Source organism: Anser anser, assembly GCF_964211835.1.
Source record: "Anser anser genome assembly, chromosome: 12".
Classification (NCBI taxonomy): Eukaryota; Metazoa; Chordata; class Aves; order Anseriformes; family Anatidae; genus Anser; species Anser anser.
In genome coordinates, this window is record NC_139733.1 from 10959526 (window position 1) to 10986098 (window position 26573).

A 26573-nucleotide genomic window follows, 5' to 3' on the forward strand; every position below is an offset into this window, starting at 1 on the left:
GCCTCCGGGGCGCCCCCAGCGCCAGCTCCCGGGGCTGGGGGGGGGAGCTCCCGGGGCCGGGGCCGGGGCCGGGGCCGGGGCGGGCCGGGGCGGAGCGCGGCCCCATAAAAGCGGCGGCCCCGGGAGCTGCGGCCCCGGGAGGAGGATGCGGGCGGCGGCGGCGGCGCTTTGCTGGCTGTGGGGCTCGCTGCTGGCCGCGGGGCGCAGCCTGCCCCGGCTCCGCCTGTCCCACCGCGGTGAGCCGGGCCGGGGGCACCCGCAGCGGACCGGGGAGAAGGGGGGGGGGGGGGAAGGGGGCTTTTGGGGGCCGGGGGGGGTGTGGGGGATCGCACCTCGCCGTGCGGGCTCCGCGGATGGGGGGAACCAAGGGGGGCGTTTCGGGGGAGTGGGGAAACTGAGGCACGGGGCGAGCGGGGGCTGCCCTGGGAGCGCGGCGTGGGCGCCCCCCGGGTGCTCTGCTGCCGGCAGCCCTGGGTGCCAAGCGGGCGCTGCGCCTGCCTGGTTTTAATTCAAACCCTCCCCGCGGTCCTGCCCCTGCCTCATGAAGCCCCCGGCTTAACCCCCGGGCAGGTTGGAGCCCGGCTCGGCACCCGGGCAGGGGGCTGGAGCGCCCGGGGCGCATCAAAGCGAGGAGCCTCTAAAAAGAGAAAAATAACGACCCTTGCATAACGGCCGGGGAAGGGAAGGGGCCGGGGAAGCCCAGCTCCTGCAGAGCCCCAGGAGCTGCCCAACGCAGCCCTGTGCCGAGGGAAAGCTGCTGCGGGCCCCCCGGCCAAGCACCGGGGTGGGAGCGGAGCCCTGGGGTGGAGGCTGGCTGCGTCCCGGCTCCTTCTTGCAGCCACCCCCCGGGTAGGAAGGGGGAAACTGAGGCACAGAGGGGGCTCCTCGCCCCAGGAGGCGACAGGTGCCCACGGCGGGGTCCTGTGGCTTTGGGCTGGGGTTGGCAGCAGCACGGGGAGGTTTCAGGGCCCCCAGCAGAGCTGGGCTGTGGGGTTTGGGTGCTGCTTCGGTGCCTGATGGGCTCCGGCACGAAGTCCGTCCTGTGAGAGCTCCTGGGGACAGGCGGGCTCCCCAGGGGAACGAGCAACCTTTTGAAGCTTTTTTTATTTCTTATTTTTCCTTCTTAAGTTGATTGCTCTGTTCCTCTTCCAAATTGGAAGCAGAAGCTGAGATTTCCCACGAAACAAACGAACATTTCAATTAAAACCATTAGGAGCCTCTGAACAGCCTCAGAAACGAAAACTGGGCAAAACCGAAGCTGCTTTCACTTAGTTCGTCAGCCCGGGGTGCGCTTGGCTCCGTTCGCAGGAGCGGCTTTTGAGGTGGAAAGAGGGGAAGTCTCCGTGCTCCGCAGCCGGGGGGTGCCGGGATGTCACCTCCTCCGGTGGCATTGCTGGGGTGGCGGTGGCCGTGTCCCCAGCTCACCCTGCTGCTGCTCTAAGTCACCCTTTTCCTTCCGCGTTGGCTTCCAGCAGCGGGACCGAGCGTGGAGAAGGGCAGGTCTCTGCTGCACATCCCAGCACGTCGCAGCCCCGAGCTCCCTGCCGTCCCCTCGAGGGGCTCCCGTCCTGCCATGGTGGTGCTGGCAAAGCCGGGGAGGGGCTCCTCGGGGTCCCCCATGCTGGGGAAAGGACAGGGCATGGCAGGGTGATGCTTTTTTGGAGGGGAAGGTGCCCGGCGCCAGCATAACACGAGGCGCAGGAGAAATTTGCTGGGGCTGGGGAGAAGGGAAAACCTTGCTTGAAACAATATAAGCAGCCTGACGGCTTTGCCAATGTTATTCTGAGCTGGGAAAATATTATTGCTGGGCAAGAATAGAAGGAGACGACGGTGTTTTCCCGGGCTGGGCCCAGGGAAGCAGGAGGAGCAGAGATGCTGGCACGCACAGTGTGTGCTGGGGGGGTGCTTGGGGGCCGAATGACCCGGAGAGATGGGGCTGGGGCCACCGGGTATCCCGGGCTGATGGCGTTCAAGCTGAGTGCTCCCAGTGCCTCCTCTGCTCGTGGGGACAGATCCGAGCCATGGGGGGGGACACCCCGGCTGGGGACAGGGACTGCAGCAGCTGCAGGCTCCCCCAGGGCAGGCTGCAGAGGGTGCGGTGCGTCTGGGGACAGCCGTGCCCGTCAATGGCTCTTTGTCCTCCTCCTCCTCCTCCGCTCGGCAGTCTCCGAGGCCTGGCCCGGGGTCGGCGCCGCGGTTTTGGGGCCTGGTGAAGCTGAACCACCTCCCCTTGCCCTCTCCCTCCCAGCTGGGGGGTGCCATGGTGCTGAGCTTTGGCAAGCCTCCACTTCCCCATTCTGTCACCCCCAAAGTCATTTCCTGTTGTCTTGGCATCCCATGGGATTCAGGCACGGACCCGCTTGGGGAGCCCGGAGCTGGTTGCTCTGGGCCGAGTGGCAATGTCCTCCCCCGGGATGCGGTGTCCCCATGCCGGTGCCTTCACCCCGAGCACCGGCCCCATGCCATGGTGGGGAGCAACCCGTTGCACGCCCCCGCTGTGAGCGCTCCCACCACCCTCCCGGGCTTTGCAAGCGAGCCCAGCTGTCCCACGCCCTGGGACACCTCCGCCATACGCTGCGTTGGCCCTCTCTGTTCTTCCACGCCACGATGCCCCTTTGCTCCAGCATCCTCCTGTGCCCTGGCTGCTGCAGCCCCCCGCAGAGCAGGGGGCTCCTTCCCGGGGGCGGGAGCGCTGGTGACACCAGCCAGGACCCTGGGGGCTTTTGGGGCCGGGGTGGCTCCTGCTGATGCTGCCTTCCTTGCCCGACAGAGCTGCTGAGCACGAACCGCTCCGTCCTTTTCTTTGGCCACCGAGGCTTCCTGGGCTTCCGCTCGCTCTACCTGGACGAGTACCGGGACCGGCTCTTCGTTGGGGGCAAGGACGCGCTCTACTCTCTGCGCCTGGACAGGGCCAGCACCGACACCAAGGAGGTGAGCTGCATCCCGCACCCAACAGTGGCGGTCGGAGGGCAAGTAGCTGGCAGTTAGCTGTGGGTGGCAGCCGGGGAGGTGCAGGCCACCCGCAGCTCCTGGGTGCTGAGCAGCGTCCCGGCAGCCTGGGGATGTGGCTTCACAAGGGGTCCGCGCCTGCCGTCCCCTCCACCTGCCCCAAAAGGCGCTTTGTGTTCCAGATCTACTGGCCGCCCCTGCCCGGGCAGACGGAGGAGTGTTTTCGGAAGGGGAAGGACCCAGGGGTGAGTCTCGCCCCACGCCCCTGAGCTGAGGGGGTCCCCTTGTACCCCACCCTGGAGCTGGTTACTGCTAGGACGGGATGTGGCACCACGGGGCTACGGCGTGCCCGGGGGAAACTGAGGCAGGGAGCTGGTGACCGGGCCTGGCGGTGTATGATGCTGGCACTGGGCTCTGCACGTCCCATCTCTGCGGCCAGGGCAGCCCCAGTGTGGATGCCCCACGCAGGCAGGAGCAGCCGGGCTTGGAAACCTGAGCTCAGGGGGTCCCAAGCCCCGGTCCGGGAGCTTCTCTGCATCCCCGTGTGGCGGAGTACCCGTGCGCTGAGCTGTGCGTGGTCTCAGCAGGGAGCTTACGGAGGGGGGTGCGCCGTGCTGGAGGGAGAGCTGGCCATCCCGGCCATCCCCCAGCGATGGGAAATCTGCAGCTCGATCCGGTTCGGTGACCTCATTCCCCTCTTTGCAATTACTTTGCGTCCCCCCTGCCCTGACGTGAAACAGGAGTAAGGCAGGGGGGAGCCGGCCAGAGCCCCGAGGCTCCCCCAGCCCAGACAAATCACTCCCAGCATGTTTATTTTCCAAGCTCTGACAGATCCAAGCTGGGAGAGCCTCGACTCTTTTTTTCCTTACATGTATTTTTTTTAACTCACCATTTCAGAGGCTCTTTGCAAAGGGAAAATAAACAGCGGGGAGGCCGGGGACCCCTGGGGCAGCTCAGTGGCGGGGCTCCCAGCAGACGGGGGCCTCACGCCCTGCGCAGGGGACCACAGAGGAGGGCGGGCAGGGCTGGGCAAGCAGCCGAGCAGAAGGACAAACTCGATGGGGACCATCCCACCTTGCCTCCCCTGTCCATCGGTCAGCCCTGTAGCCTGGCCCATGACACGAGCTGGTTTGGAAGAGGACGGTGGGTACTGGGGTGAGCTCTTTGGGGGGCGCAGGGGATACGGCCGCGGTGTGGAGGGTGAATTCCTCATCGCTGGGCCCCCACGACGGCTGGGAAGGTGTCCCCAGGGAAGTCATAGCTGCCGGTCCCCAGAGGAAGGGACCATCCCGGGCGGCAGCGACAGGGGTTGCCCTGTGTCCGGAGGCAGCTGAGGGCGGCCGTGGGGCTCCGGCTCTGTCTCCTGTGTTTCCTCCCTTTGTTTCCTCCCCTTCACCCAGTGCAAGCAGGAACGCGATGGGGGAAGGACCAGCGAAAAGCCCGGTCCCTCTGCGATGAGCCGGGGGGCTTCGGTTGGCAGAGCCCACCCCCGGCCAGCCCAGCCGGAGGCGTGAGCTGCCCTCTGGCACCTGCGGGTGAAGGCAGAGCTCGGAGGCCCTGTGTCGCTGGGGGGGGCGATGCAGCAGGTCCCTGCAAGCCTTCCCCTTCGCGGCCCTCTCCCCAGACCGACTGCGCCAACTACATCCGCCTGCTGCACCCCTACAACCGGACCCACCTGCTGGCCTGCGGGACGGGCGCCTTCCACCCCGTCTGCGCCTTCGTCTACGTGGGGCACCGCGGCGAGGTAGGGACCTGGCTCGGGGCGGCGTCCTCAGCCTGCTTGTCCCCATCCTCCTCCTTTCCGGGGGTTTTAGGCTGCGTGGGGATGCTGGACCTGGTATTTGCCCCGGCCAGGAACCGGCCCCGTGTTGCCCTTGCCCTTCCCCACCTCTCTGGCCATTGTGTCCCCTTGGTGGCAGCAGCGTGGGTGGCGTTTCCTCCTCTCCCAGTCCCCAGCTTGAGTCACAGCATGTGGACCATGCCGGCTGGGCTGGGAGGGCAGGGTGCTCCCGTCACCCCCCGCAGCCTGGGGGGGGGCACAACGGTGCCAGGCAGGCTCGCGGGCCCCTCCAGCTGCCGCGCGTCCTTGTGGAGCAGCTGGCAAACCCGGCTCCTGCCGGTGGGCATCAGCTATCCCCAAAGGCACAGGCCCCAGCTCCAGGTCCCTTTAGGCACGCTGGGGAGCCTGCGAGCCGGGCAGGGACCGGCGTGAGCCCCAGGTGGGCCCCCCAGCATGTCCCCGTCACAGCCGCGCTGTCCCCGACCCCAGCATGCCTTCAGCCTGGATCCCGCCACCGTGGAGAGCGGCCGGGGCAGGTGCCCGCACGAGCCCGACGGCGCGTTCGCCAGCACAGTCATCGGTGGGTTGCCGTCCCCGGGGACCTCGGGGTGCTGGGCGCAGGGACCGGGGCCGGTCCCCGTGCCACCAGCTGGGGGTGGCCGGGGGCTCTCAGGGTGTCTCTGCCAGGTGGGGAGCTCTACGCCGGCCTCACCGCGGACTTCCTCGGCCGAGACCCCGGCATCTTCCGCAGCACGGGGACGCGCTCCGCCCTGCGCACCGAGGTGGACCAGCGCCTGCTCAACGGTAACGGCGCCCCGGCCCCACGGCACAGCCTGGGGGGCACAGGGGGGAAGCCCTCACGCCGGGCCTTCCTCGCCCGTTCCCCGCTGTCCCGCGCGGTCTGGAGGCGGCAGCCGTGCCCCTTCTCCCCATCTGATGCTCCTAGCTCTCTCGTAGACCCCAAATTCGTGGCGGCCTACCTGATCCCGGACAACGACGACCGGGACAACGACAAGGCCTATTTCTTCTTCACGGAGAAGGTGGTGGAGGCAGATGGCAAGGAGCATGCCGTCGTCAGCCGGGTGGCACGGGTCTGCGTGGTGAGACGCCAGCGGCACCGCCACGAACACCGCAGGGGATGGGGATGTGACAGCGGTCCCCAGCTCACCCCTGTGCCTGCTCGGCGCCCGTTTTTGGGGACGGAAGTCCTGGGATGGGTTTTTGTAGTGGTGGCTGTATGCGGAAGGTGGCGCAGAAGGCTGGCGGGTGCTCCCCACCTAGGGGGCTGCCGAGGGGCTGTCTGCTCAGTCGTAGCGGTGGCCCTGACGCTCCCTGTCCCTGCAGAATGATGCTGGAGGCCAAAGAGTGCTGGTCAACAAGTGGAGCACCTTCAACAAAGCCCGCCTGGTGTGTTCTGTCCCTGGCCCCGGCGGCATCGACACCCACTTTGACGAGCTGGGTAAGGGGTGGGGAGCACCCCAGGGACCCTGCCGGTGCTGCTCCCTCGTTTGGTGGCTCTGGGAGGCTCTTGGGCCACCAGCGAATTCCAGGGCTTGGGTTTCTCCTCCCCAGAGGATGTCTTTTTGCTGAGGACAAGGGATGGGAAGAGCCCGGAGATCTACGCCCTCTTCAGCACCGTCAGGTGGGTGGCTCAGCCCCAGCCCCTGGGGACACCCAGCCCTGGCCTGCCCATCGCCACGTCGCTGCGGGCACGGCAGCTTGCGTGGTCGCTCCCGGCAGAGCCGGCAGAGCTCCACCGACGTGCCTGGGTCTGAGCCCCCTTTGCCGTCCCCTTTCAGCCACGTCTTTCGGGGCTCTGCTGTCTGCGTCTACCGCATGGCCGACGTCCGCGAGGTCTTCAACGGGCCCTTCGCCCACCGGGAGAGCCCCCTCCACCAGTGGGCAGCCTACGAGGGCCGCGTGCCCTACCCCCGCCCAGGCGTGGTGAGCGGTCCCTGGGGGGCTGATCCCCTCCTCCAGGGAGGGGGCGATGGGGCCGAGCCCCCCTGCCCCGATGGGGTCCCTACGGGATCTGCCCCGATGGGGTCCCTGTGGGATCCACCCCGATGGGGTCCCTACGAGATCTGCCCCGGGATGCCCGAGGTGGAGACGATGGATCCCTATTTTGGGGAGAAACCCAAACAGTTCTCACCAGGTCGGGCTGGGCGAGCGGGGTCCCTCCTGTCCCCGCAGTGTCCCAGCAAGACCACCAACCAGCCCCGGCGGCCGTACGGCACCACCAAGGACTTCCCCGACGAAGTGCTGCACTTCGCCCGCGCTCACCCCCTCATGCACAAGCCCGTGCGCCCGCGGCACCGCCGGCCGCTGCTGGTGAAGACCGACCTGCAGCACCGCCTGCGCCAGCTCGTGGCGGACCGCGTGGACGCTGAGGACGGGCAGCACGACGTCCTCTTCCTGGGGACGGGTGAGCGGGGCGGGCAGGGCGGGCGGCACGCAGGGCGATGGCGCTGGGGTTGCCCGCGACGGCAGGAGGTCGCGCCTCTGTCCCCCTCCTGGCAGATGCGGGCTCGGTGCTGAAGGTGGTGGTCCTGCAGAAGCAAAACTCGGCCGTGACCGAGGACATCGTCCTGGAGGAGCTGCAGGTTTTTAAGGTGAATTTTGCTGCGAGGGAAGGGAGCGGTGGGGTGGGCATGGTGGGTGCAGGTGGGGGATGCACGCGGGGATAGAGAGCTCGGCTGGAGGGATGTCACCGTGCTGCTGGGCACCGGGAGGCCTTGGGACAGGGCAGCTGCGGGTTCCTGTCCTCCCCTTCCCCGGGGTGGCAGAGGTGCCCACCCCCTCCAGGCTCCAGCAGCCAGAAGGGGGGGATGCACAGCATTTTCTCCCCTCCCCCCCAAATCTCCTGGTGTCCCCCAAAGCCCCAGAGACCCCACATGCGCAGGGCTCCCTGGGGAGAGGCTCGGTCCGGCCTCATGCCTGCATCCCTCCCCTGCAGGCGCCTGTGCCGATCACCCAGATGGAGATTTCTGTCAAGCGCGTGAGTACATTTCTCCCGGGGCTGGGGGGCGAGGGTGGGTGGCTGGGAGGGGCCGGGTGTCAGCCGGCCACGAGGGAGCTGCCGCCGGCATCACCGTGTCGCTGCTGCCCTCCAGCAAACGCTCTACGTGGGCGCCAGCCTGGGGGTGGCCCAGGTGCGGCTGCACCGGTGCGAGAGCTACGGCACCGCCTGCGCCGAGTGCTGCCTGGCCAGGGACCCGTACTGCGCCTGGGACGGCACCGCCTGCACCCGCTACGTGCCCTCGGGCAAGCGCCGCTACGTGCGCCACACCAGCCCCGTGTACCAGTGTCTGGACCAGAACCTGACTGGTGAGAGGCCTGGGGGGGGGACACGCTGGGGTGAAGCGCCCCTCATCCAACGTGCCCCAAGGCGTCCCAGCACGAGCAGCTGGTGCGCAGCAGGGCTTGGGGACGTCACGGTTGGGCTGGGGGCACCCAGAGGGGCTTGGGGGCATCATAGACGGGCTGGGGGCACCCTGATTGCCACAGCCAGCGGTTCCCCCCAGGAGAAGCTGGGGGACCCTGGGGAGCTCTGTTGCTGGTGGGAGACGGGCACTTAAGCCACAACCCCCCGTCCTGCGGAGGTGGTGGGGTGCACGGTGGTTTGGCTCTGTCCCCACCACGTGCACGCCCCTGTCTCTGCCCCAGTGGATGATTTTGAGCACGTTGAAGAGAAGGTGCTGTACGGCATGGAGCACAACAGCACCTTCCTGGAGTGCGTGCCCCGCTCCCCGCAGGCCAGCGTGCAGTGGTTCGTGCAGAGACCCCCGGACGAGCAGCGGGACGAGGTGAGGCCCCCAGCGCCTGCCCTTCCCCTTCCCCCTGCCCCTGCCAAGGACCCAACCTCACGGCCGTGGCCACCAGGTGAAGACGGACGAGCGGGTCCTGCAGACGGAGCGAGGGCTGCTCTTCCGCCAGCTGCACAGCCGCGACGCCGGGGTCTACTACTGCAAGACGCTGGAGCACGGCTTCACGCAGACGGTGGCCAGGACGTCCCTGCAGGTGCTCAGGGGCGAGCAGCTGGCCCGTGCCTCCCCCCGGCAGCGCGAGGATGAGCGCCTGCCCTGCCCTGAGCCCCGGCTGGCGGTGCCAGCGCCCAAAGCCTGGTTCAAGGACATCCTCCACCTCGTCAGCTCGGCTGACCGGCAGCGGGTGGAGGAGCAGTGCCTGCGCCTCTGGTGTGGCCACCGCAAGGGCAAGCTGGCCAAGGGCAAGCACGCCCTGGCCGGCTTGGATGCGGGCAAGAAGGCGCGCACAGCCAAGCCCCAGGGCGAGAGGATCCGCGTGCCCCGGCAAGCCGCGGCCACTTAGAGCAGGGGACCCGTCCTCTAGCGGGCTTGCGGCTGCACGAAGTCCTTCCATCCCCAGGGCTGGCTCCTGGGCAGGCCCCTGTCACCTCAGGGGCTGCAGGGCCACCTCCAAAAGGGGGGGTGTGGGGGGGAGATGCCATGGCACTGGGCCCCTCGCTCTTGCCAGGTGCCACCGGTCACCTTGGGTGGGTATGGAGCCACGGTTGGTGGGGTGGCAGTGACCCTGGGGAGCTTGCTGAATTTCTCTGCAAATAAATGGGCCGAGCACAGTGCCAGCCCCCTCTTCACCTGTGGGGCGACGCTCCAGGCTCTTTCCACACCGCCGGCCCGGAGCCTGGGAAAGACACTTGCTCTCGCGGGTAAAAACCGAGCCCCATCGGCTGGACGGGGGAGCTGGGGCCACGCTGTGGCGGGTGCAGCGTGGGACAGGGGCTCTCACGGCACAGCCCCTGGCCCGAGCCCAGCCTCTGTGCTGGGAAGCAGAGCGGCCTTTGTATGAAAGGGGAAAAGCAGAACCAGGGCAGGCATGGGGCCAGCGCTGCTGCTCCCGTTCCTGGAAAGGGATCGCAGGCTCATCCCCAGCCCTCCTTCAACCTCATCTTGCCCCCGGGGGAAACCGCAGACCGTTTTGGGGCTGGGCAGGGTCAGGGAGGGTGGCAAACGGCTGTGGGCACGTTAGATCCATCCCTGGGTAAACATGGGAGAGGCTTGGGGTAAGGTCCCGCAGCCAGGGCATAACTGCGCCAGGACGGCAGGGGGCACAGGCAGAGGGGGCGGTGGGATGTGAGGGGTGGCTGCTGAGCCCCAGGGCCTCCCCGAAACGCAGGTGCCCTGCAGAACTCTGCCATGATGTGGGTGCTGCAGGCCGCCGTGGGTGAGGCACTCGCCTGCTGTGAGCTCCGGCAGCCGGGCTGATAAGGATCTCCCCTTTCCCCAGGCAGCACGGTCCCACACAATGGTGTGAACCGCGGCCCCGCCGGGCCCGGCATTGTTCGAAGGCAGAGGAAGGGGAAAGAAAATAATAATAATTAAACCCCAAAATAGCTCGCACAAAGCCCGGGCTGGGTGATATCATCGCTCCTCCCTCAAGAGCTCTGGTGCCGCAGCACAACGGCTGTGTGCGGAGCCTTTGGTGGGGGCAAAGTCCCCGGGTGCGCTGCCCTGCCCCACGTGTGGCTGTGGGGCTGAACTGCGGGGCTGAGCCGTGTGTGGGGCTGAGCCGTGGGGCTGAGCTGCGGGACTCAGATCTGCGTGGGGCTGAGCTGTGGGACTCAGACCTGTGCGGGGCTGAGCTGTGGGACTCAGACCTGCGTGGGGCTGAGCTGTGGGACTCAGACCTGCGTGGGGCTGAGCTGTGGGACTCAGACCTGCGTGGGGCTGAGCCCTGTGTGGGGCTGAGCCACCTGTGGGGCTGAGCTGCGGGACTCAGACCTGCGTGGGGCCGATTTCCCCGGAGCGTCCGTGAGGGGCTGCCCCGGGGTCCCCGCCCCACGCTGCCCCAGCGGGCAGCGCCGAGGCCTAGGCCCACACCGTAGGCCGCAGCCCCGCCCCGGGCCGGGCCGCAGGGCCCGGCGCCGCGGTGCCCGGCCCCGGCTCCGCCGCACGAAAGCCCCGAGAGGCCGGGGAGGAGAGGGGGGAGGCGGGGGAAGCGCCGGGCTCCGCCGCTGCCCGGGCCGCCCGCGGCCGCCCCCCCCCACCCCGGGCTTCTGTGGCACCGCCTCCCGAGCCCGGCGGCGGCGGCGCGGTGACGTCACGCAGCGGCGCGCGGCGCTGACGCGCGGGGCCGGAGGGGCCCGGAGCGGGGCCGGGCGGCGGCGGCGGGGCCGGACGGGACATGGCGGCGCGGGCCGGGCCGCGGGAAGATGAATAAGGGCTGGCTGGAGCTCGAGAGCGACCCCGGTGAGGGGAGCGGGGGGCTGGGGGGGGCTGTGAGGGGTGGGAGGGGCTGGGGGGGGGCCGTGAGGGGAGTGGGGGAGGGGCTGGGGGGCGGGCTGCGAGGGGTGGGGGGGCTCTGAGGGGGGGGTTGAGGGGGCTGGGGGGGCTGTGAGGGGGCTGTGAGGGGGCTGTGAGGGGGCTGTGAGGGGAGTGGGGGCTGTGAGGGGGGGCTGTGAGGGGCTGTGTGTGTGTGAGGGGTGTGTGGGGGCTGTGAGGGGGGTGTGGGGGCTGTTTGGGGGTGGAAGCACCGCCAGGCCCCGATCGGCTCAGGGGGAGGCCGTGGGGTGGGGGAGGCACAGTGGGGCTGGGGGGGGGGAGGCGGGAGGCAGGGCCTGGGCGCTGTCAGGGCGCCTCGGGGGGCTCCGAGCCCCGGGGGGGGCTCTGCGGGGCGCGGCCGTGGAGTGTGGGACGCCGCCGGGGCTTTCCGGTGCTCCGCGAAACAGCCCCAAAGAGGGGAGCGGGCGACTCGTGTGAGCTGGGGGGGCCTGGTGCCTCCTGCTTGCAGCCGGGGGCTGCCCCCAGCCTCGCAGGTGTCCGGGGCTTGCGAGGTGGCTCCTGCACCCCGCGTGTGTGGCTGCGGGCAGGCAGGGGGAGAGCGCCGCCTCCCCAGGGAAGGTGCCGAGGAGCCGGGCACGGTGCGTGTGTGTGTCTCTGCCCCTTCCCGCTGTGGCCGAGTGGCCGCCGGTGTGGTGCCGGCATCGGATCCGTGAGCTGGGATCTGAGCTGGGCGTCGCTCCGGGGCCTTCAGGCTGCTGCGGCTGGGTGCGAGCCGATCCTACGGGAGGGTGCAGTGGGGAGCTCTGCGTGGATTGCTGAGCTCGTAGGTGACGAAACCAGGCTACCTGCACGGCGTTCGCCTTGGCTGCGCTCAGCAGAGGGTTCTGCGTGCTGTAGGTCTCCTGTCAGCCGAAGTTTTCCTGTTCTTTACCCGTTTACTGATGCTTAGCGATAGCCCACATCGTTCCCATCTTCTTCATCGCGTGATGCCAAAAGCAGGACCCTGGCACGTGGCAGGGGAGGCTGTTTTCTTGCGAGGGAATCCTCCCCACGCGGCATCAGCACCGGCTCCTTACAGCGAGCTGCACGCCGGCTGTTTCTGCCCCGCGGCTGAGCCCTGCTCCCCGAGTTTCGGGTGCGGACGCCCGGCGGTGCCGGCAGATCAGACCCGAGCCGGCTGCCGGGGTCCGTGCTGCAGCTTCCTGGCTCCGTCCCGTTGGGTTTGCTGCAGGCAGGCGCCGGGGCCGGGCCCAAAAGCTTTGCAGGGGGAGGAGGTGTCACCGCTTTGAGGCGTGTTGTTTCAGTAGCGCGCTACCTCCCGCTGAAAATACTTCAAGTTTCATCTCATAGCTCCTGAATGCGAGTGCGAGTCCTTCAGCTAAATTACCGGAGGTGTTTTTGCTCTCAGGAACTTTCTCCCTGCTTTAGTGACTTTTAGCTTTGGTGGTGAAGGCCCCAGGGTCCTCCCTTCTCTGTTAAGCCGCTTACATCAGGTTCCTTAAATCCTCCGCGCATACGGCGGTGTCTCACACTTGAATCCTTACTGCCGGCTTTCAGCAGCCCGTTTCAGGACGCGGGTTTGTTATTCCAGTCCCGAGCTCGCTCACCCCGCGTGCAGGGGGAAGTGCCTGGGAGCCGGGCCGAGCGCCTTCGCTGTGGCACTGCGGTGGAGGCTCCTGCTCGGTCGCTGGTGCCTGGTCGTCCTCCCCTCGTCCCCGTGTCGCCCGCCAGCCCCTCTGTGGTGGGGGTGTTGCAGTCGCTGGGGGTGGATGCGCACCCCAGGAGAGAGAGGAAGAAGCCGATGAGTCTTTTGGCCCTCGGGCCGCTCCTCTGGCTGCGCCGGGGCCTGGGACCGCGCGTGCCCTCCCTGGGCTGGTGGTGGCCCCCTCCGCGCTCTGCGTGGTGTTTTTTGGCCAGAAGTAACCTTTGGGTTTTGTCCTTTTCCAGGTCTCTTCACGCTCCTGGTCGAAGATTTTGGTGAGTCCAAGGCGCCCCCCTGGGAAGCTGGCTTCGTGCTTGATGCTGCCTCTCGCCCTTTCTTGGTAGCCTCGGTACCAGCTTCTGCCCTTTGTTTCCAGGGGTCAAGGGGGTGCAGGTTGAGGAGATTTACGATCTGCAGAGCAAGTGCCAGGGGTAAGTCACAGGCTCGACGGCGGGGGCTTTGTTAAGCAAAACGTGTCCGTGGGCCTGGGAGCTCCTCACCAGGCGCTGGGAAGGGCGCGTGCGAGGCCGTCAGTCCCAGAGGTCGGCGCTGACAGCGAGGAGCCAGGAGCGTTGGGGCGGGCGGGCTCGTGCTCTTGTGGGAACCCGGCCGGCGCTGCAGGCTGTGATGGCAGGCTGGCCCCAGGCACAGAAATGCACAGAGCCAGACCTCGTGTGGGGATTAACCCCTCTGCCCCGGGGAGAGGTCCGGTGTCAAGCCTGCGTGCCCGGAGTGGGGGATTTCTCCCCGTCTCGGTGCTTTGAAATGGCTTCGTGAGTTTCTTAAAAGCTTCAGGCCGATCTCCTTTTGAAAAGGAGTACCAGGTAGTTATAAAAGAAGGGATTGTTTGGTGGCCAGGCACTGTTCTGGAAGGCAGCGAGTGCCCAGAGGCGGGTCTCTCCTCCTATTTCTCCGTCGTGAGCCTCATAAGAGCCGTCAAACCTGAAAACTTTTCGAGCTTGCCGTTGTCCAGAGCATCAGTTCAGGGGGGTGCCCTGGGTAACGGGATGGTCGCTCCCAGCGAGACGTGGCTGGTGGTTCTGCTTTCCCTGCCTCTCTGCCGTGTGAGGCGACGGCCGCGGCTCCGGGCGGAGCAGCCCCACCGGCGTGCTCTGCCCAGCGCGGTGCAGTCGCCGACTCCTCCCCGCAGCCCTGTGTACGGCTTCATCTTCCTGTTCAAGTGGATCGAGGAGCGCCGGTCGCGCCGCAAGGTCTCTACCCTGGTGGATGAGACGTCGGTGATCGACGATGACATCGTTAATAACATGTTCTTTGCTCACCAGGTAGGCTGGGGGCAGCGATCTCCCCTGGGTGGTGAGGCAGAAGGAGCTGCGGGTGGGGAAGGAGGAGACGCCAGCCTGGCGCTGGGGATTTGGGGGCGCCTTCAGAGCTCCGGGGAGCGGCTGAGCGGTCTCGGTGGCAGCGCAGCGCCTCTGCAGGGCTTGGAGTGCTGCAGAGACCCCGCTGGGTGCTCGGGAGGAGGCGGCGCAGCACCGAGCGGCTGCGCTGCTTTCACCGTTCCTGGGGGCTGCGTCTTCTTCCCGGGAGTCTCTGCCCTGAGCCGCAGGTTGGAGGGACCCAGGGAGGGCTGAGAGCCCGCCTGGGGCCCGCGCTGCCAGCAGGTGCCCACAGGGGCACGGTGGGGCCTGCTGAAGGAGGCCGATCTCCTCTGCCCGCCCGAGAGACCAGCTGTCCCTCAGGTCGCTGTTCTACGAGCGGTTCTCGCGTCGCTGCTTTGCTTTGGTTATTGGTGATGGGGGGGTCGTCAAACAGTTGCGCTGTTCCTGCCGTTGAGAGGTCCTTGTGTCGCCCTCCCAGCTGATCCCCAATTCCTGTGCCACCCATGCCCTGCTGAGCGTCCTCCTGAACTGCAACAATGTCGACCTGGGCCCCACGCTGAGTCGCATGAAGGATTTCACCAAAGGATTCAGCCCTGAGGTAGGGGCAGAGGTGTGCAGGGCTGTGCGCTGCCGCGGCCCTCTCCTGCTCCCCTCAGGACCGTGCTTTGGCGAGCTGGCTTCTCCGCAGCCCTTCGTGGCTGCCTGAGCATCGCCTCCTCTCCTGGACCTTCCCTCCACGCGCTGGTCACTGGGAGGCAGGGAGCGTCTTCTGCTGTGTCGTTCCCTAGCCCAGACGCGCTCCAAGTCTGTGCTCAGATGCACGCCTGCCTTCAGACCTAGCTCGAAGTCTGTGCTCTCCGCAGCTGTAATCCCCCTCACGTCTCCTTGGCAGTCGCATGTTCCTCTCATCACGGGTCTTTACCGTGTAACTCAGCAGAGCACGGTTACGAGCTGCTGGAGGCTGTTCTTAAAGCCCTGTGTGTGGACGGAGGGAGCGGGGAGCTGGTGGGTGGAGTATTTTATTATTTTCTTACCGCTTCTCCGTTGTTTCCCTCTCCTGCTCTTCGCTGCAGAGTAAAGGCTATGCCATCGGCAACGCCCCCGAGCTGGCCAAGGCCCACAACAGCCATGCCAGGTGAGCGGGGATGCCTCTCGCAGCTCGGTTCCGCGGGAGCGGGCTCCCCGCTGACTTCCTGCCTCTCTCGCCCTCGCAGACCAGAGCCGCGGCACCTGCCGGAGAAGCAGAACGGCATCAGCGCTGTGCGAACCATGGAGGCTTTTCACTTTGTCAGCTACGTCCCCATCAAGGGACGGCTGTTCGAGCTGGACGGGCTGAAGGTCTATCCCATCGACCACGGTAAGAACCTGCCTGCCACCGCTTGTTGAAGGGACACCCTGGCTTGCCCGCGTTTGCGTTGTTTTTCGATGTCAGTGAGCGTTAGCTGGGCTCTGTGGAGAATCATTCCAGCGGCTCCCAGGTTTGTCCTGAGTTTTGATAGCTCCTTTTGGAGCCTCTGTGTCGGAGTCTGTGTGTAGAAAACAATTATTTCCAAGTGCATCGCATTGCTGTTTTCCAGCCGTGCCGTTTTCCTCCGCAGTTGCTCAGGGCCGTGAGGTCCTTCTGCAGCTCTGCGATGTGGCGTCACGAGCAGAACCTGTCCCCTCCTTGCCCACCCCTGTGCCAAATCACTGCTGCATGCTGAGGCCTGAGGTCCCCAACAGATCCCAGCAGCACTGCTTGGGTCGCTCCTCTTGCAATCTGACTGCTCCCTTCTGTCTTTCAGACACTTATCCCTGCTAGGGCTTTGCTTCTGTTTCTCAGGCCCTTTTGTAAGGCACCCACTTAGAGAAACCTGCTTGGGTTTCTTAAGGACAGCAGCAGATCCAGTGCCAGGTGAGGGCTAAGCTCCAGAGCTGGGATTTCCTTGGACTTTGTGAGTGCAGAGCCTGTGAATTCCTTGCGTTCGATAGGGTTCAAAATCCACCTCGCAGCCCTGCAGGTAACTAACGGTTTCCGTTCGGCAGACGGAGGCAGGGTGTTCCACGTATGGGCTGCGTGGTGCTGGCAGCGAGGTTGGTCCTTCCGGCCCCTGGCCCCCTTCTCGACTGGGTCTCTTGTTCCCTGCAAGGGAGCCGTGAGACTGCCCGGTGGGAATGGCAGGGTCCCTGCCTGTTGCCGAGTCTGAAGCAGGAGCCTTGGCCTGCGCTGCTAATTCTCGCTCTGCCTTACTCCAGGGCCGTGGGCTGATGATGAAGAATGGACAGACAAAGCCAGGAGAGTGATCATGGAGCGCATCGGCCTGGCCACTGCAGGGTAAGGTCCCGGCCCTGCTGCGGGCTCTGGCTCACCTCCGCTGCCCCTGGCTCATTTCTGCTGGTCTCTGAGTTGTGGGGGGGAGAACGTTGCTTGGGAGGGGTGCGGGTGCACTGCCTGTTCCCTTTCTCTGCCCCTGCTCTGGAGCATGCAGAGGAGCCGCGCTCTGTGCGGCGCAGTCCCTGCGAAGCGCCGTGCAGGACAGGAGTGGCCGCGTCAGGTCCCTGTTTGCTGAAGTCCGTGGGAGAGAGAATGGGGCCGCGGGTCCTGGGCCGGGCCTCCTGACGTGGGCAGAAATCTGAACGCTGCTGCCTGCAGCGTGGGGAGGAAACACGAGGAATTAGAGATCTGTGCTGCAGGGCTGCGGGCTTGTTGGGATCATGGAGGTGTGGTGGGGCGGCTTGCGTGACCGGAGTGCTGCGGAGGAGAGAGACGGGCTCAGCGGGACAGGCAGAAACGACGAGGGGAGCGGGGGAGCAGTTGGAGTGCAGGGAGCTCTGCCTGGGGGTGGGTCACGAGCCAGCTGAGAGCTCGAGGGACAGGATTAGAGAGGAGGTGGGTATGGGTGGCATCGCAGCGGGTGTCAGCTGTGGGCTGCCTAACCAGGAAGACAAGTGGATGAGGCCTTCCCCAGACAGCCAGAGGTAGCCTCATGTTCCCAGGCCTTGGTCCTCATGGGGGACTTCAGCCCTCCCAGTGTCTGCTGGAGGGCAGGTACTGATCTCGGCAGCTGGGGGAGAGATTTGGGGACTGGGGGAAAGCAAACGTCACTTCTGCCTTCAAGAAGGTCAGAGGGAGGGCCCAGGGACCTGCAGGCCAGTCAGCCTTACCTGGGTGCCTGGAACTGTGATGGAACAGCTCATCCTGGAAACCACTTCCAGCCACGTGAATGACAGGAAGGGGATCAGAGGTAGTCAGCGTGGAGTACGCCACAGGGCAGCTGTGCCTGACCTACCAGGTATCCTCCTGTGATGAGGTGACTGGCTTGTGGATGAGGGAAGCTTGTGGATGAGGGAAGAGACGTGGATATTCTCTGCCTTGACTTCAGCAAGGCTTTTGATCTGTCTCCCAGGAGATTCTCGTAGAGAAGACGATGCATTATGGTTTTAGATGAGCGGGCAGCGAGGTGGTTTGAAGCCTGGCTGAACAGCCAGGTTCAGAGGGTGGTGGTCAGGGGCACGGTCTTGTTGGAGGCCGGGAGCTAGCGGAGTACCGCGGGGGTCAGTAAGCGTGATGTGTGCCCTGACTCCCTGCAGGGAGCCGTACCACGACATCCGGTTCAACCTGATGGCAGTAGTGCCCGATCGGAGGATGAAGTACGAGTCCAAGCTTCACATCCTGAAGATGAACCGCCAGACTGTGCTGGAGGCCCTGCAGCAGGTAGGAGAGCCCAGGTCCCGAGGGAGTGCACGGTTCAGATGGTAACAGGCTCTGCTATCGGGGGATCTCGCTGTGCTGTAGGCACCCTGCATGGTTCTTTTTTGTTTGTTTTTTTCTCTCTGTGAGACCTCCTCTGGGAAGAGGAGATATCCTTGTTGCTGCTTGCCCTTTTGCCGCTCACCTGGGAGGTTATCCATAAAGTTGGTGGTTGATCGTGTGCGCGGGTGCTCAGAGGTTGGCTTGCCCTCGCAAATTCTCCTTTGGTGATGCCCTAGTGGGAGCAGTGTGGTTCGGGTCGCCCTGGTCCGGTGCTCACTTCTGGTCTATCTTTTGCCTTCAAGCTTATCCGAGTCACTCAGCCTGAGCTGATCCAGACCCAGAAGTCTCAGGAATCTCAGCCTACCGAAGAGGCGAAGCCAGCCAGCAGCAAGACCGTGACTCCAGAGAGCACCCATCCAGGTAGGTCCCCGTGCCAGGGGTGTTGCAAGCCAGCGTGGCCTGCTGTGAAGCGAGCACATCTGGGCACAGGCTGGTGATGGTCTGGCTGACCTGGAGCTTGAGAAACTTCTGTGGTTGGCTTCGTTTGTGTCTTTTTTCTCTGGCCCCAGCTCCGTGTGCAGTGCGCTGGGATGTGGCTGACCAGGTCTGCTGTAGATGCCTGAGTGCCTGGGAGGAGTGTTGGAGGGAAAGGGAGCTTGAAAAGGGGGGAGGGCTTAAGTTTGGGGACACTTGTGATGGCTGGAAGCGGAATGGGAAGTGGCTGTGATGCTCTGCTGATCGTCTGGTGGAGCATACGAGCTCTTCTGCTACGTGGGACAGGAGAGGGGTGGCAGAGGACACTGAGTAACCAGCAGTGGATGTGAGAGGCTGCGCGGTGCTTGTGTTGCAGACAGCACTGATGAGCCCACGAGCCAGGGCCACCCCGCGGCCACACAGAGCCCACCCACCCGATCCAAGCCAGTGGTGAAGACGTCAGCAAGCACCATCAACGGGGCGCCTCCAGCAAACCCCAACCCCATCATGCAGAGGTTGCCAGCCTTCCTGGATAATCACAACTACGCCAAATCCCCCATGCAGGTGGGTTGGAGCTCCAGGCTCCAGTCAAGGGTGCTGCTGGCCTTCCACTTCGAGTCCCCCACCTCCAGGGGATTGCTGCTGAGCAGGTCCCGGCCCTTTCCCTGCCTCGCAGCGTGCCTGCCCTCGTGCTGCTCAGGCTGGAAGGGCGGAGGGTAAAAAATGACCCGACAAAAGAGGTTGGCTTTAACGTGGGTCGCTTAGTTGGTGTGAATCACTGCGTTGCGGGGGAACAGCGGTTTTGGCGTGAAGGGGGCTGGGCAGGGACAAACAGTTGGCTTGAGCATGAAGTCTGCGTGAGCGAAGTGCAGAGGAAGGAGCTTCCCATGGGAACCACATCCAGGAGCTGCTGTTGGAGGACTGGGGGATCTGGGTTGAGGGGTGTGGGGTGGCAAAGGACAGAGCCCAGCTCCCTTTTTTGCTGCTGACCTGGGTATATGCAAGCCAGTAGTGCTTAAATGGACCCAAACTGTGAGCTCAGGTGTCTCCTGGCTGCTGACACCGCGTGTCCAGGTCCTGAAGTACTGCGGACAAGCTTGTGGCCAGAGCAGTTGCACGGGGGGCAGCTGTTCCTCAGGGGCACAGGGGCAGCGATTTCCAGCCGAGCAAGCATACACAAGAGTTCCTGTCCGCGGGGCTCTTCCTCCTCGCCCAGCCGTCGGCAGGCTGTCAGTGATGGTATTTTGCAGGAGGAGGAAGACCTTGCGGCAGGAGTGGGTCGCAGCCGGGTCCCAGTCCGACAGCACCAGCAGTACTCAGATGATGAAGATGACTATGACGATGATGAGGAAGAGGAAGTTCGTAACACCAACTCGGCCATCAGGTAACGGCTCGAGCTGAGGCAGAGGACAGAGGGAGGCTTATCTTTGTGCCTGGCTCTGAGGGGTGCTGACCTTCGCAGGACTGCCTGCAGTGACTTCCAGATCTCTTTCCTGAGCACAATTAGCTATGTTGCAGTATGTTACAGTCTGACTGTAACGTGTGCAATTCGGACTGTTTTTTAGTTTGCCTGGCATTTTACTGTTCACTCCTTGGATTTTGTGAAACCCTTCTGTTGCTCTTCATAATCAACTCTGAATTTTGGCTGCCCTGAGTAACTGTGTATCTGGGGCTCCTCTGCTTCCCCCCTGCTCCAAACATTCCCAGACAAAGTGAATGGGCCAGCACTGGGGGGCTCCTTCATAGCCTGCCCAGCTTTTCTTTCCTTTCTCCTAGGGCTTTTCTGGTTGCCGTGTGGGTGGTGGAGCTCGATCTGGGGAAGGTCACTTCATGGCCGATAAATTGCCGTGCTTTTTGGGCAGAGGGTGTCAGCTGCGCATCAGGGTGCCTGGAGGTTGAGGAAATGTGGTGTGCTCTGCTTGGGGGGCTTCATTTTTTCACCCCTCTGTAGGGGTACCTGCAGCTGAGCAGCTTGGTGGGGTGGGCTGCTGCCAGAGATGGTGGTGGCAAGGAGAGCAAGCTAGAAATGTTCCAGGCCTCGCTTCGTCCTAGGACATGGCCTCAGGTGCTGAGTGCGGGGCTGGCAGTGCCTGTGCTGCCGCAGCTGGGCCCCCCAGCTCCTTCCCCCCAGCTTCACCTTCCCTTCTGCATCCCTGGGCAGGTACAAAAGGAAAGGGCAAGTAAAGCAAGAGCATGCAGCAGGGGCTGCGGATGGCCAGCTCTCTGTCCTGCAGCCGAACACCATCAACGTCCTGGCCGAGAAGCTGAAAGAGTCGCAGAAGGATCTCTCCATCCCCCTGTCCATCAAGACGAGCAGTGGCGGAGCTGCCGTGGCGGTTGTCACTCACTCCCAGCCCTCTCCCACCCCCAGCAACGAGAGCACAGACACCGCCTCCGAGATCGGCAGCGCCTTCAACTCCCCGCTGCGCTCTCCCATCCGCTCGGCCAACCCCACCCGCCCCTCCAGCCCCGTCACCTCCCACATCTCCAAGGTCCTCTTCGGCGAGGAGGACGGTCTGCTGCGCATCGACTGCATGCGCTACAACCGGGCCGTCAGGGACCTGGGGCCCATCATCAGCTCTGGGCTGCTGCACCTCACGGAGGACGGCGTGTTTTGCCCGCTGGCTGTTGCAGGTAGGTGCCCGCTGTCCCTGGGGGGTGCCCTGGGGTGATGGGGCTGTGTCCTTCGCTGTGGCTCCTAACGCTTTTCCCCTGCGCGCAGATGGGGGGAAAAGCTCCCCCTCGTCCATCAAACCCGGTGAAGAGGCCCAGGTTGCCATCAAACTGGAGGAGAAGGAGGGCAGTGAGGCCAGTGACAGCAAAGAGAAGGTGGGACTTGGCAGGACCAGTGATCACCCTGGGGGGGAAAAGTATTCTCCCAAGGTGAGTTTTGTGCTGCGACAGCCCTAGGAACATGGAGCCCCCTGTGCTCGCCCAGAGACGCAGCAGCACTGGCAGTGACCGAACCACGCGTGCACGGCGTCCCGCTCACGTGCGGCCGCAGCTGTGCCTTGAGGCACAGGGCAGTGCAGGTTTTGTGCCTTGTATCGTCTTGGGACGCCCGTGTTGGCAGTGGGTAGAGCCGCTGCTTCCTGCAGTTGAGATGTTCTCTGTGCTCTACTTTGGGACCCTGCTGAGACCCTGCCCAGGTCCCTTGGCACCCCAGCTCCCAGCCTGCTGTAACTTTATCGCCCGTCTCTGCCCCCTAGCCAGCAACAGGACCAGGCTTGGGCAGCACGAGCACACGGAGGTCTCCCTGCAGGATAGCTGCCTGGAAACGTCTTCTGTTTTACTCAGAAGGGAAATCCTCAAGCTGTGTTAGTGAAAAGAACCAGGGCTGGGCTCAGGCAGAATACGCCTGTGAATAACAGCTCACCCATGGCTAGCCTTAGCACCAGCTGATTGATTATCCTGACTCAGATGTTCCCTATAATGAAATGCATTTTTAAAAATTTTTTTTCTCCCCTCTGGCAAGTGTTTTTTTGTTTTGATGAATCCTAGCACAGAGAGGAACACCCCCAGCTCACCCCTACAGCTCTAGGGCTGTGTGCTGGCAGGCACGGGGTCCGTCTGCTCACGTTTGCTCTGCTTGATCCTGTCAGGAGCTGCTGGCGCTGCTGAAGTGTGTGGAGGCAGAGATTGCAAACTACGAGGCCTGCCTGAAGGAAGAGGTGGAGAAGAGGAAGAAATTCAAGGTGTGTTTGTTGCTGCATCACTTGTGTTGCTGATTTAGCTCCCTGAAGGCTTCCATCTGTGGTCAAGCTTATGTCAAAGTGGAGGGAGGGTGGTTCAGCTGAGAAGAGCGATGGGAGCATCTGAGGTCTCTTTCCCGTTACCAAGCAGCCAGGTACGGGAGCACTCCTGCTGGGGCAGATTGAGGCCCCTGGGCAGCCTGGGCTGGAGGAGGGCGGAGGAGCTCTGCAGCTGGGACACTGCTGAGCATCAGCACTGCGAGGAGGAAGGGTGGGCACCTCTGTGCCTGGAGGCCTGGCAGGGTTCCTCCTGTGCCTTCTTGTGTGCTGGGCTGGGGGCTGAGACCCTTCCTGCTCTGTTCCCCTCAGCCTGGGGATGGGCCAGGTACTGCACCGGTTCTTGGCCCCGTGAGCTCTCCTTTCTCCCTGCCCCGTCTGTAATTACGTATGAACTTGCATTCTATTTGTAGATTGATGACCAGAGGAGAACCCACAACTACGATGAGTTCATCTGTACCTTCATCTCCATGCTGGCCCAGGAAGGTGAGATGTGGAAACAGAGCGTTGGGTTCAGGTTCAGCCTGGGACCTCTCGGCACTGAGCTGCAGGGAGCTCCATGGGCTTTGGGTGAGAGAGAGCGCTGTGCTCTGGTGTCAGCAATACCAGCACCCAGCACCCTCTCCAGCGCGTGGTGGCTGTCTGCAGCACTTCGTTACAGCACCTTTGCTGCCTCTGTCCCTGCAGGCATGCTGGCAAGTCTTGTGGAGCAGAACATCTCCGTCCGCAGGCGGCAGGGAGTCAGCATCGGCCGTCTCCACAAGCAGAGGAAGCCCGACCGCCGGAAACGCTCCCGTCCATATAAAGCCAAGCGTCAGTAGCCTTGGGGTCAAGACTGTGAGGAACTGGCCCTTGGGGCTTTGGGCAGTGGCGCTTGGATGTATCTTACCCTTTGCCCGAGGAAGACGGACCCCATTGAGAAGCCCTTGGCTGAGGTGGAGCCTCGGGACAAACAGAAATTGGGTTTTCTTCTGAGCCTGAGTTGTGAAAGGCAGAAACGCCTTGTCTCAAGGAGGGACCCTGCAGCAGCAGGCGAGCCTGAGCTGCCGGACTGGGCCGTGGCCAGGTGCAGACGCCCTGGGCCTGTGTCTGCGTGCCGTGGCTGAGGACTGCGGCAGGAGGGGAAGAGCCCACCTGGTAGTGGTGGGCCCGGTGTGGGGACACCGGCGATGCTGGTGTGAGGCTGTGCTGGCCGCAGCTGGCTGTGGCTTGCATGCTCCTGTGTGTGCAGGCCTTCAGCTCTGTGCTTCCCCAAGACAGTCACGTCTGTTTTCTGTTCCTCTCCCTCCCTTTACAAAATCTATTTTCTGGTTCTGATCCACACTTTGGCTGTTGCTGAGCAAGGTGGCTCCTGGACAGAGCTCTTCTCCAGCACGGCTGGCCTGCATGAACACAGCTCCGTGCTGCTCGGTTCCCCGAGCGGGCTGATGCTCCAGGGGTGGCAGTGCCACCTGCCCACACAGCCAGGCTCCCCCTTGGGCATTGCCCCCGTGGGTGGGCTCAGCCCTGGCGTGGGGCCTTGTCCCCAGTCCAGTGGGGGTGCTGGCGGGCCCTGCTTCCACAGCTGCTCTCCTAGGGGCCAGCTCTGTGGCCCTGGCCCGTGCCTTTGGGTCACACAGGGTTGCTCCAGACCTTGTCCCAGGTTGGCCTTGGTGCTGTGGGGCTTGGTGCTGGGGTGGAAGCTGGATCTGGAGTTGCTTGGTGCCCTTGACGGAGCCTTTCAGCGTGGAAGAGGTGACAGCGAAATACCCAAGGCACAAAGCTTCAGTGGCAGGCAGAAACTGAGGGGAGCCCAAAGCTGCTGCTCCTGCCCAAGCCGCTCACTGCTTGCTACCCAGGAGCTTGCTGGTGTGGGCAGCGCCCTGGTTCGTACTGCAGCACACTGGCACAGCCTGCCTACCCGCCCTGTCAGCGCTCCTGCACATGGCTTTCTCCCCCATCCTCAGCAGCCTGGCAGAAATCTCGGAAGCCAGAGGTTGGTGCCTCTCCCCTGAGGTGAAGGCAGGAGCAGCTGAGATGGGGACAAGGGGAACAGACACAGGAGGACTGAATTTGCCAAACGTGAAAACTTGTACAGATCTTCACTGTGGAATGAAACTGTCTTTTTTTTTTTATTATTTGTTGAAGGAAAGAAAATCCTTCTACTTCTTGCTGTGTCTAATACCAAGTGCTGTACATAATGGATCTGTCTGAAGGAATAAAGCTATCCTGTAACAGCCATCCAAGGGAGTGGGGCGTGAGGGAAGGGTGAGGCACCTGCATGCGCCTGTGGGTACTAGCGCTGGGTCCAGCGCTGTATTTTTGACAAACTGGCAGCTCTTCTGTGGCGCTAAAAAACTTGGTGCAATTGTGGGGATTGCAGCAACAAGTGAACGTGCTGCTGGTGGAGCTGAGCTTCTCAGGTGTAGTGAAGGGTACGAGGAGCAGCTCAGGAGGAGGGGCAGTGGTTGTTACCTGTCAGCGCCTGCCCCTGCTGCTTACCCTGCCCGCGCAGGTTCCCCTGCTAGAAGTCCAGGGAGCAGATCAAGGCTGTGCCCCGTTTGATCCAGTGCTGCTGCGGCTTGTCTGTGGGGAGCTCCACAGCGATCACGTAGTTGGTGGAGTGGCCTGTGGTCGACAGTGTTCCTGTGATGGGGGGAAGCAAAGGAGGGAGGGAGATACTGCAGCCCGGCTGCCGGGGCAGCTGCAGCAGTCCTGTACAAGTGACCCCCATGTCCCATCCCGGTGCAAGGTGGCAGGCTGAGTATTTTAGGGTGAGGGCTTGGGGCCAGCTGTGTCAGTAGGGTGCCTGGCTACACTCTCCACAACCAGAGCAGGCACAATCCAGTTTTTTCCTTGCTCCAATGCCAGTGCACAGCAGGAGGCGGAAGAGCTCCTGAAGCCTCTCCTGGGCTGCCTTTCCTAGCTAGTTCTATGGTCTCCTTGGTTTTTGGAGGCCTGGCTTCACGGCACCTACCTGCACGAGTGAGCGTCTTATAAATGGGGCACAGGTAGATGCCGTTGGCTGGAGGCTTGCGACTGGGGACAGGAAGCAGCCAGATGACCGCCATCTCGGTGTACAGCTCCTTGGGACGGGACTCCGCCAACTGAAATGCAGAGGGGTCCCAGCGGGCACCTTCGAGAAACAAGCCGTGGATGTAGCAGCCTTCGGCGGGAGGGCGCGAGAGCTCGCTTGCTGACTCCTTCATGACCTGCGGTGGAGAGTGGGCCCAGGGCTGTGAGCAAGGCACAGCCGTGGAGGCTCAGCCCCCAGGACCTCCCGTGAAACCCCTTACGCTGCTCTTGGCTAAGTCAGCGCTACCAAAGGGGAGCCTGCCCCAGCTCTCGGAGGTGCTGGCTGGGTTTTCCAGCAGTCTGAGGAAAAGCCTGCGGAGAGAAATGCGAGCAGGTCTGGAGAGATGGAGAGGTCTCTGGTTGCCTCGTGAAGGTGTCTGGTGGTGGTGGTGTATGTATCTGAGCACATCGCGGATGATGGGCTCCACGTGCAGCAACTGGCTCCACTTTTGAGCAGGTTGGGGCTAGAGCTATGCCTGTGTGCTGCTTTGTTCTATCAATCAGCAAATTCCGAAGCAATCCAGCAAAAAATCTGGCTGCCTCACTTACCTTGAAGCTAAATGAGATAGTGTCGATGGAGATAACAGACTTCCTGGCGAAGTTCTGCAGTGTCCCTGTGAGGAAAGCCTGCGGGAAGAAGAACCCGCTGATCCAGAACACGGAGGGGATCCCGTGGTTGATCCATTTCTTCAGGAATTCAATCCGCTGCACCAAGTCGTTCACCCAGGATGCCAAGGGCTTCAGTGACGGGTAGGCCTGTGGGGGACCAACAGGGGAAGGTGGTGAATTCATACAAGGATACCCTAAACCTCGTGCCTGAGTTGCTGACAGCTGCCCAGAGCCCAGGGATTCATCCAGCCTAGGGCTGAGAACCTCCTGCATGAGGCAGGGGACATCTGCAAGCCCCAGGGGCAGGAGTCTGTGCTGTGTGAGACAGCACAGCCCAGCTGTGGAATTTGTCCAGCTCACCCCTGGGTCGGGTGAGCTCCCCTGGGCAGCTGGGCTGTACCTTGGTGTTCCACATCGCAGGGACGGCGTTGTTGTACAAGCTGTTGGCCATCAGCTCTAGCTGAGAAGACATCACAACCAGGCCCTTGAGAGCTTTCAGCAAATCCTTCAGTGTCTGTGCAATCACCTCCAGGAGACCGTTGTACCTACAGAGAAAAAGCTGGTATTTCTGCAGAGGGATCAGAGTGACCCGGTACAGGGCTTCATCACCATGTCTGCCCAGAGGGTCTGGCTCGCTGTACGATGAGCGAAGCCCCATGTAACCTCCGTCTTCCATCCTCTTGGATGGGGTCCTTGTAACTGCCTCCCTCCCCAAGCCCTGGACTGCTGCCAGTAGCAGATAGAGACACGGATCAGCCCCTGCACAACAGGGAGCAGCTGAAGGCTCTGTCTGGGACAGCAGAGTCATTACCATTGCTGCCACCTCCCTGCCACGCTCAGTAATAAAGTTCCTTGGGGAAGGGAGCGGGGGTGGAAGCAGGGGCGCGCACATCCCTGCCATTCCCCAAGGGCCCAGCAGATTG

At 63.7% G+C, this 26573-nt stretch overlaps 3 protein-coding genes across 16 annotated transcripts in view; 2 read left to right on the top strand and 1 right to left on the bottom strand.

Moving 5' to 3' along the window:
- Window positions 1–100: 100 nt before the first annotated feature.
- On the top strand, window positions 101–9342 carry SEMA3G (semaphorin 3G). Of its 3 annotated transcripts, none has more exons than XM_083795817.1 (16): window positions 101–236; window positions 2771–2931; window positions 3132–3194; window positions 4574–4693; window positions 5198–5309; window positions 5417–5533; window positions 5687–5829; window positions 6074–6188; window positions 6302–6371; window positions 6529–6673; window positions 6923–7154; window positions 7250–7341; window positions 7686–7727; window positions 7843–8056; window positions 8396–8535; window positions 8612–9342. In XM_083795817.1, the coding sequence occupies exons 1-16, from the start codon at window positions 146–148 to the stop codon at window positions 9056–9058; spliced, it is 2304 nt and encodes a 767-aa protein (XP_083651943.1). In that variant the 5' UTR covers window positions 101–145; the 3' UTR covers window positions 9059–9342. The 3 variants fall into 3 exon arrangements, with proteins under 3 accessions (XP_083651943.1, XP_083651944.1, XP_083651945.1); XM_083795818.1 differs by having other exon boundaries at window positions 5687–5820; XM_083795819.1 differs by having other exon boundaries at window positions 5219–5309.
- A 1466-nt stretch (window positions 9343–10808) lies between these two features.
- On the top strand, window positions 10809–24207 carry BAP1 (BRCA1 associated deubiquitinase 1). Of its 2 annotated transcripts, none has more exons than XM_083795820.1 (17): window positions 10809–10956; window positions 12937–12966; window positions 13068–13122; window positions 13842–13974; window positions 14510–14629; window positions 15105–15166; window positions 15246–15388; window positions 16267–16345; window positions 17602–17725; window positions 18067–18184; window positions 18615–18802; window positions 19489–19622; window positions 20400–20872; window positions 20961–21121; window positions 21841–21933; window positions 22401–22473; window positions 22675–24207. In XM_083795820.1, exons 1-17 carry the CDS (start codon window positions 10920–10922, stop codon window positions 22806–22808), a joined length of 2157 nt encoding a protein of 718 aa, XP_083651946.1. In that variant the 5' UTR covers window positions 10809–10919; the 3' UTR covers window positions 22809–24207. The 2 variants fall into 2 exon arrangements, with proteins under 2 accessions (XP_083651946.1, XP_083651947.1); XM_083795821.1 differs by having other exon boundaries at window positions 10816–10956; window positions 20961–21067.
- DNAH1 (dynein axonemal heavy chain 1) overlaps window positions 24027–26573 on the bottom strand; it is a 78265-nt gene continuing 75718 nt past the window's right edge. For 8 of the 11 annotated variants that reach the window (XM_083795811.1, XM_083795807.1, XM_083795805.1 and 5 more), the window contains 3 exons: window positions 26051–26195; window positions 25591–25797; window positions 24626–25178 (listed from right to left, as the gene is read on the bottom strand). In XM_083795811.1, coding sequence (XP_083651937.1) covers window positions 24780–25178; window positions 25591–25797; window positions 26051–26195 — 751 coding nt within the window. In that variant the 3' untranslated portion in view covers window positions 24626–24779. The other 3 variants (XM_083795806.1, XM_083795815.1, XM_083795816.1) reach the window with 3 other exon arrangements.

What these genes read in the sequence shown, in the direction of transcription:
- SEMA3G (XM_083795817.1), top strand. Translation starts at nt 146, where the DNA reads ATGCGGGCGGCGGCGGCGGCGCTTTGCTGGCTGTGGGGCTCGCTGCTG. An exon ending in GCTCCGCCTGTCCCACCGCG is followed by an intron (nt 237 to 2,770) that starts GTGAGCCGGGCC and finishes CTTGCCCGACAG; the next exon opens with AGCTGCTGAGCACGAACCGC. An exon ending in TGGAGATTTCTGTCAAGCGC is followed by an intron (nt 7,728 to 7,842) that starts GTGAGTACATTT and finishes GCTGCCCTCCAG; the next exon opens with CAAACGCTCTACGTGGGCGC.
- BAP1 (XM_083795820.1), top strand. Translation starts at nt 10,920, where the DNA reads ATGAATAAGGGCTGGCTGGAGCTCGAGAGCGACCCCG. An exon ending in GGAGCTCGAGAGCGACCCCG is followed by an intron (nt 10,957 to 12,936) that starts GTGAGGGGAGCG and finishes GTCCTTTTCCAG; the next exon opens with GTCTCTTCACGCTCCTGGTC. An exon ending in TTGCCCGCTGGCTGTTGCAG is followed by an intron (nt 20,873 to 20,960) that starts GTAGGTGCCCGC and finishes CCCTGCGCGCAG; the next exon opens with ATGGGGGGAAAAGCTCCCCC.